The sequence below is a fragment of the Octodon degus genome, unplaced genomic scaffold, assembly GCF_000260255.1.
Source record: "Octodon degus isolate 3935 unplaced genomic scaffold, OctDeg1.0 scaffold00052, whole genome shotgun sequence".
NCBI classification, from domain to species: domain Eukaryota; kingdom Metazoa; phylum Chordata; class Mammalia; order Rodentia; family Octodontidae; genus Octodon; species Octodon degus.
In genome coordinates, this window is record NW_004524628.1 from 12,767,413 (window position 1) to 12,776,048 (window position 8,636).

The following is an 8,636-nucleotide window of genomic DNA, read 5'->3' on the forward strand; positions in this document are numbered from 1 at the left end:
ACAATAAAATAAAATATGATCTACTTTACTTACCCAAATTATATTTATATTAGATTTCCTATTAACCACTAAATAAAATGGGATATATATTCTGTGTTACTCAAGTAAATATATAAGAACAATTTATATGGAGTTTTCAACTCATACTGTGAATTTGTTACATTTATCTTTTAAGAATTGAGGATGGAATTACAGTTTTTTACTAACAAATACAGGTGTCATGCAGTTGTGTTGCTATGGTTCAGTAAAAATGCTTCCTTTCATTCTTGTGTCTGTGCACTAATTCTATTTTATGATTGTCTTCAGGAATAAATTCGTGGAGTTTGACATGAAACCCGTCTGTAAGAAGTGCTATGAGAAATTCCCGCTGGAGCTGAAGAAAAGGCTGAAGAAGTTAGCCGAGACTTTAGGCCGGAAGTAACCCGCCCCGCTCTGGCCTCCGCGCGGCGCCCTGCGCCCTCCCCGAGCAGGTGGGCGGCGGCCAGTTTTCTTTACTCCCTTTTCTCATTAAGGAAATTTAAAAGCCCCAAAAAGTTAAATGTAACTTCAAAGTTAAAAGGAGTCAGCCTTTACCTGACTCTGATGTTTTCTAAGCGTAACAATGCTTTACTTTGTATTCAAAAGAAAACTACTTCTGGTTGCTGTTGGGGAAGATGCAGGGGTACAGCCAAACTACTAGTTCTCAAATAACATCACTACAAGACCAGTGTACTCAGAACTACCTGGTGTTATTTTTGTTAAATGCAGCAATTATTGAGCTTATTTTTTATTGTGTAAGCTTCCTTCATACAATTACTGAACAGTTAACGGTAGCTAGCTAATAGTATGTCTCTTTAAATTTTGTTTAAAATATATTAAGTATCTAAAACTACAGCATTCTTTTACATTATTGGGAAAGTGAAGTATTGTTAAGTGTAATACAAAAACTATGCCTCTGAGCTGATATCGAACTTGTAGCCTTTGGGACGTGGAATTAAATATTACTTAGCTTGGAATGTATAGCTTTAAAAAGTGGATTTGTATGCATTGGTCATACTGCCTTTGTAGCTGCACTAATACCTAAGTTTTATACATAGTCAGACTTGCTTTGCCTTAAAAAATGCATCCCTAGGGCTGGGAAGATGGCTCAGTAGAATAAGGGCTTCCCTGGCAGGCGCAGGGTCCTGAGTTCAATCCCCGGTACTGCAAAAAAGAAAAATACATCCCTTATTCAGGACTCCTGGCTCTCACTTAATCCTGGATACAGAGCTGTGACAGGCTGAGGCTGATGAAGCCAAGCACACGGACTATAGATTCATTGCATTTTTAAAACTTTTCACCTTTTAGGGAAAACTATTAAAATTAATTCTTACTATCTTCCTAGAAGAGAATATTTTGACATGTGTTGGAGGTTTTTCTGCTTAAATCTCAGTTAATTGGATTTTGTTTACTGGGAGTAGGAGATATAAATGGTATGTTCAAATTACTTTGATTGTTTGTTGGTTGGTTTTCTTGGTATCTTTAAATTGGAAGAGGGCTATTTTAATGTCATTGGAAACATCAGTTTTAGGTTAAAATTAGTATTGTCCCATTTCGTAAAGGCTTCGTCTTGAAGTACCGGGCCACTCTTTCTGGGTAAACTTGTTGCTCAAAGCTTTACAAACATTATTTAACTGTTGCTGCTGCTGTGCTGTCCTTTAAAAAGAAAGTTGCCACATAGATTTCTGGGAGGAAAGTGATTTTTTTTATTTCCAGCATTGTTTTATCATAAAGAATATCTCAGGATGGTCCAGTCACACTTTTATGCATAAATTCTGAAAACTTGATCATGCACATTGTAGAATAAATTGTTTCTGTGTTTAGATAACTTATGAACAATTTATTTTAGAGTTAAAGTAATTATAAATGATTGTAAGTACTCACTGCGTAGTTGAGACTGTGTGCTCAGTAGTTGAAAGCAGTCTGTGCATTGACAAGAAGGATCGGAGCCTTCCAGGAGCCTTCGAGATCGCAGTGAGCAGCAGCGACGTGGGCGTCACCAGCAGGACCCCGCACACCCACGCGGGCGGGGAAGGCCCTTGTGCAGGCTGCGGCTGCTGAGTGCCAGTGACGCCCGCCAAGATGCGGAGCCGGAAAGCTCACACTGCCGCCTCCTGTCCCCGAGGCTGCGTGACCCGCGGCCACTGGCCACCATGGTCTCACAGGGCGTGGCTGGGTCCCCTCCTGCAGCAGAGGGCCTGCGGCTGGCCAGGCCTGCGCCAGAGGCCTCTAGCCAGGAACACCACACGTGCTTCCGTGGTGGGCACCGCAGAGCTGCATGCGCAAGCAAGCAGACGCGAAGTGCAAAGTGCACGGGACACAGGCTGGCCCGCAGCTCCCAGACCTGCGGCTGAAGCACTCTGCCATCCGCAGGCCCTGCCGTCCGCTGAACCCACCCCTGCGCCCATGGATTTCCACGTGCGTTTTCCTGGGGGAGCCTGTGTCGTGGGGGTGACCGATGCGGGTGGATCTTCCTGGGGTCGTGTTCAAAGCTGTAGCACTGTACCTGTTTGTGTCGCTTCGCCCCCTCCATACTTGCCAAAGTAGCCATTTCTAAGTGAAGACAGTGTTGCAGCAGGCTGATGCCCACGTGTGTTCCAGTAGTGGCGGGGAACTTGCCGATTTCTTTCTGCATAGTAGCCATTGCAGTATATCTTTGCTTTTTTTTTTTTTGGCGGAACCAGGGATTGAACTCAGGCCCTGCGCTTGCCAGGGAAGCGCTTATTCCACTGAGCCATCTCCCCGGCCCCTGCAGTTTATCTTTGGTGCTTAATAAATCTGTATAACTCAATAATAAGCTGTTGTATGTCATTTAATTGGGATGCTTTGTGTAGGTGAAGAATATGGAGAAAATGTCTCTAAAGTATAATGGAACACGAACGTGAATAATCCAAATGAGCGAGTCCTGCACCACCTGGACTAGCGGTGGCTCGCCGCTTTGGCATTTTGGTTTTTGAGAGTAGGGTCTCGCTGTGTGCTGCAGGCTGCTCTTGCGCTCTGTGTCACCAAGCTGGCCTTGAACTCAAGGGTCCTGCAGCCTCAGCCCCCGAGCACTGGGGTTGCAGGCATGCACCTGTAACGCAGAGGCGTGCAGCACAGGCCGAGGAAGTGGGTATCGGGAGGGCACCCCAACCCACATGAGGCCGGGCGGCACCTCCTGAGCAGGAGCCCGGGTGGACCCCGTGTCCCTCTTCACACAGGCTTTGGGGACCGTGGTAGCCGGCAGGAGCGGCTGGCCGTGCTGCTCTTGACCCTTCATCATCCTCCAAAACCAACCCAGCCACAGCAAAGAAGTGGCATACGGAAGAGATGGGTGCTGTGGACCATGGCTCCCTTTGTCCATAACACAGCCATTGTCTGCACCTGGGCCAGGGCCACTTGCACTGGACTACAGGGAACAAAAGCTTGCTGAACACAAGCCTTGTGACACCAGACCATGGGTCTAGACTTGGAGAGCCAGGAAGATCCATGTCCCACCCTGGGAGGAGTGAGCCAAGTGAGGCGCATCTCCTGGCCAGCAAGACAGGGAAGGGGTGATAGCACCGCAGGCCCAGTCGGTGCTGAATGGAGTGCTGGAGTAGACAGCCCAGAAGCCTGAGCATGGCCCTGCATGGACGCACACAAAGTGGTATGCCCAGGGTCTGGTCTCCACACAGTTGTGCTTCCTGGCTAGAGCCGGGCCCCATCCCCCTGAAGCACCAGGTTCCTTCCTTCCTAGCTCAGAACTCCGCATCTTCACCAGATGCTCCACATTCCTAGGCATGGGACAGATGAGGCCTGAGCTGAGGCTGAGGTTCTGGGTGGTGGGAGTGAGCAAGGCCTTAGTGCACACATCGGAGCAAAGGCCCACCCAAGTGCAAGGTGGCGCTGGGGAGCCGGCCCAGGGCACGTGGGGAACTTGGCGGTGCTGTTTCCCTGGTGTCCTGAGCAGAGCTTCAGTCTCCTCCAGCCCCTGCCCCCTGCACAGGGCATTCACTGCCCACACCTTCCTCAGCCCTGCCATTCTCAGCATCACTGTCCGGCACTGCCAGAGTGATCAAACTTTTGTATCAGACAGGCAAAAGGAACATGGCGCCCCTCCCAGCTGAGCCGGGCAGCCTGGTTGAAGCCACCTCAGCACAGCAGACTTTGGCCAGAGGTGCACACAGCAAACCTGTACTGCAGCCTTGCCCAGAGCAGGAAAGGGCAACAGGGCCCTGATGCCTCCCTCAGGACCAGAGGACCGGCCAGGGACTCCCGCCAGGCTGCAGGCCTCCTGGGACCCAGACAGCCTTGAGGGGGAGGCACAGGAAGCAGGAGAGCCACGGCGGAGGGCCCTCTGTGCCTGGATATCCCCAGGCTGGCTTCCTGGGGTGTCCAATGTCAGTGCCCAGCCCAGAGGGTTGCAAGCGGAGGGGAGCTGGGCCACTCTGGTGGAGCAGAACTGTACTGCCGCTGGCTTGGACCCTCCTGAGTACCCACCAAAGAGCTGACGGGGTGCAGCCCAGTGCAGGGGGCAGCCTGGCACGTAGGAGTCCTGGCTTCCAGCCCTAGCCCACCAAAGAGCTGGGATGGGGTGCAGCCCTGTGCAGGGGGCAGCCTGGCATGCAGCCCCAGCAGTGCAAGAGCGGCTGCACAATGGACAGTCTCTGAGGTCCACCTCCCACGAGGTCTCAGAAACAGCTTGCCCCACGGGCCACAGTGCGGAGCCCCCAGCTTGGGTTTGCCCCATTTTGTTGAGGACTTTTTCAAGCATGTCTACAAAGAATTTTGGTCTGTAGTTTCTGCCATCCTTTTTTGGCTCTAGATTTAAGTAATACTTTTTTCTGGAACCAGAGATTGAACTCAGGCCCATGCTCTTGCCAGGGAAGCTTACTCCACTGAGCCACCTCCTCGGCCCTTAAGTAATACTTTTATTATAAAATGAGGAACTGTTCTTGGCGCTTGTTTTCTTGTTTGTTTTGTTTTGTTTTTAGGCAGAGTATCACCATGTAGTGCAGGCTGGCCTCGAACTTGCTGCAGTTGCCAGAGAAAAGAATAAACTTTTCAGCAAGTAGAGCTCAGGCCCCGAACGACTGCAGTGGCAGAGGGCGGGGAGCGTGGCTCAGGTGGAGCATGTGTTTGCGTGCGCTTCGTACGGTGCTATGGGGAAAAAAGAAAACACATACAGATCTGTATAGCAGCTGCATTAGTAACCACCAAGAAGTGGTAAAACCCCGAAATGCCCACACCTGCTGAGGGCCGATGCTACTCAGCAGCGCGCCATAAGCCCTGCTGCGGGGTGTTTGGAAGGCACTACCCGGGTCAAAGCCCGCATGGCGCATGCCCCTACCTGCATGGTGTACCAGAGAGATAGACCAGCAGCAAGGAATCGTGACAGGACCCCGCAGTTGGTACCTGGACTGGTGCCCTAGCTGTGGTAGCGGTTTTAAAAACCCATAACTCTCGTTTTTTTTGTTTTGTTTTGGTTTTGATTTTTGGTGGAACCGCGGCTTGAACTCCGACTCAAGAGCTTGCAGAGCAAGCGCTTAAAACAGCTCTGTATGTAAGTTGATTTTCTTGTGTATCTGTTAACTTGCTTAAAATCCGTGACACAGGGCCAGCGAGACAGCTCAGCGGACTAAGCACCTGCATGACACGCTCAAGGACCCGGGTCCAGCCCCGCACCACAGGCTGCGCCAGCCCTGCCTCAGAGTGCGCTGACCCGGCGACCGAGGCCGAGTACGGCGGCGCACGCCTGTAATCCCAGCGCTGCGGAGGCTGCAAACAGAAGGATCCCTAGAGTTTGAGCTGCGCAGTGAGACCATGTACCAAATACATAGAAATAAAAGCTCTGTACCACAGTACACCTCCAAATGCTGTGTTTCTGTAGGTCTCTTTATTGACTACTATTCACTCTTGCTATGAAAAGTCAAGTAATCTCCTCCTGCCTGTTTCTCCCTATTTCATCCCTCCTTCGCCGGTGCTGTGTCTTCAGGGAACTCGGGAACTGTGCCGGGAGCTTCTCTTAGCAACAGCTCCTGGTCGCTGGGCAGCCGGTACTGCAGCCAGCCCAGGCTGGACAGTGAGCCCCCAAACCTGCCTGGGGGTCCCAGCAGATAGACTTCCACTCATAATTTTGAGAGTTTAGTCAATTTAAAATTTAAAATTTAAAATTTGGATAGGGGCTGGGGAGATAGCTCAGTAGAATAAGTGCACAAGGGCCTGAGTTCAATCCCCAGTTCTGCCCAATAAATAAATAAATAAATAAATAAATAAATAAAATAAAATTTAAAACTTGGTCCAGGAAGATAGCTCAGTGGCACTTATGCGCCTGCCTGGCAAGTGCAAGGTCCCAAGTTCGATCCCCAAAAAACTGGATATTCAATTCAGTTACTAGAAAACTACTAATTCTATTTTTCACATCTAAATTTATGAAATACAGATCAACTACTTCTTGTAAAAATGTAGCATCGGAAATCAGAAATAAGTAAAATACATAGATTTTGAAAATTTAGTACGAAAAGAATTAAGATAGCTTGTAATAGTCACTTCATGGTAATTATGCGTTGAAATTATACTTTGAATATGTTGATTGCATAAAATCTTTCACAACAAGTTTATTCTGTTCCTTCTACCTTTGCAGTATAGACAGAAACCCTAAAGCCCCGCGCTGGGTCGCACTGAGCCTTCTGTGGCTGCCCAGACCCCGGACCTGAGCACGTGTCCTCCACCCGCCACTCTCGAGGACTCTGCCTCGAGAAAAAGAAAAAAGAGGAACGAACGAATGAAAGAAAGAAAAAGTAGTCCCAGATACTAGAGCACTCCCCAAAAAAGGGAGAAGAAAGATCAGTACAATGGAATTTTTTTTAATTAATGAAAGAAATTAAAGAGACAAATAAATAAGAAAAGTATCCTGTGTACATGGATTAGAAGATTTAATATTGTTAAAAATATCCATGTTAGAGCCTGCCCCGCCCCCTGGTGGGTTGAGCTGGCCACACACACATAAATAAAGCATTAAAATTTAAAAAAAAAAAAAGAAAAATATCCATGTTAGAGACTGGGCGTGGTGGCGCGTGCCTGTAATCCCAGCTCTTGGGAGGCTGTAAACAGGAGGATCATTACGAGTCCGATCTAGTAGTGAGACCCTGAACACCCTGTAGACCCTTCCCTAAAATAAAATAAAATAATCCATGTGACTCAAATATATAGATTCAATATAATCCCTATAAAAATGCTAGTGTTTTTAATTTTTATGTATTTAGTACAGGTTCTCTCTACACAGATCGGACTCATAGTGATTCTCCTATCTTCAACCTCTCAAGCACAACTCTAATGTTTTTTTAAAAAGTAGAAAATCTTTTTTTTTTTTTTTTTTTTCCCTGCGGAACTGGGGATTGAACTCAGGCCCTTGTGCTTGCCAGGGAAGCGCCTATTCCACTGAGCCATCTCCCAGGCCCCAAATCTTTCTTTTTAAATCTTCCATTTATTTACTTGATACAGGGTCTTGCTACGCAGCTTAGACCTCCGAGCTATCTCCTCAGCCCCAGAAGTAGAAAATTTTAAATTTGTGTGAAAGCCCTACAAGACTCTGTATAGCCAAAGTAGTTTTGAGCAAAAGGAACAAAATTGAAAATATCAAATTACCCGATTTCAAAATATGCTTCAAATCTACAGTAATCAAAGCAGAATGGCCCAGACAAGACCCAGGGTGTATACCTGCAATCCCAGAACTGGGTCATTTAGCAGGCTTTTGTCTCAAAACATGACCTTAGAGGGGCCAGAGCCATAGCCCGGTGGGAATGGGCGGGCCCCGCCCGCTGCTGCTGGTGCTTCAGCAGCCACAAAAGCACCCAGAACTCCGTTTCACCTCGCGCTGTACGCAGCATTCAAGTGATTTGTTTTATACCATGTAAGTCCTCAAAATGGGAAAGTACTGGACGAAAATAGGGAATACTTTTGACACTGGCCTGGGCAATGTCCCCAGAAATATAGGCAGCAAAAGCAAAAGTAGACCAATGGGATTGCATCAAACTGAATTATTTCTGCAAAGAAAATAAGCAACTACAGAAAGTGAGGGGTCCGGGGAGATGGCTCAGTAGAGTAAGTGCTTCCCTGGCAAGCACAAGGGCCTGAGTTCAATCCCCGATTCCGAAAAAAAAAAAAAAAAATTTTTTTTGAGAGAGTATTTCCAACCATACAAATAAGGGGCTCAAATCCAAAATACACATGGAACTCAACTGAAAAGCAAGAGAATAGCCCAAATTCTCCCCAGCTCAAAAGATGTGAATAGATATTTCTTTAAAGATACACAAATGATTTAGAACTCAGTTTTATTGTTTATCTTTTTTCTCTTTAAAATAAAAAAGATAGGGCTGGGAAGATGGCTCAGTGGAATAAGCTCTTGCCTAGCAAGCACAAGGGCCTGAGTTCAATCCCCGGTTCCAACAAAAAATAAAAATAAAAAAGATACACAAATGACCAACAGATACATCAGGAAAATGCAAATCAAAACTAATGAGGACTTACTCTGTCCTTGCCAAAGTGCTTTTATCAAAAAGACAAAAAGCAGGGCTGGTGAGATGGCTCAGTGGTCTAAAGCACCTACTTAGAACAAGCTTAGCAAAGCACAGGGACCACGGTTCAATCCCCCAGCA

At 47.3% G+C, this 8,636-nt stretch overlaps 1 protein-coding gene and 1 pseudogene across 1 annotated transcript in view; both read left to right on the forward strand.

Annotated features, from left to right (window-relative positions):
* Lims1 (LIM zinc finger domain containing 1) overlaps positions 1-853 on the forward strand; it is a 39,427-nt gene extending 38,574 nt beyond the window's left edge. Inside the window, exon 10 of the mRNA XM_023717373.1 lies at positions 307-853. Within this exon, the coding sequence (XP_023573141.1) occupies positions 307-421 (115 nt within the window). The 3' untranslated portion in view covers positions 422-853. The remainder of the gene's footprint in view (positions 1-306) is intronic.
* A 4,459-nt stretch (positions 854-5,312) lies between these two features.
* LOC111817234 overlaps positions 5,313-8,636 on the forward strand; it is a 5,443-nt pseudogene continuing 2,119 nt past the window's right edge.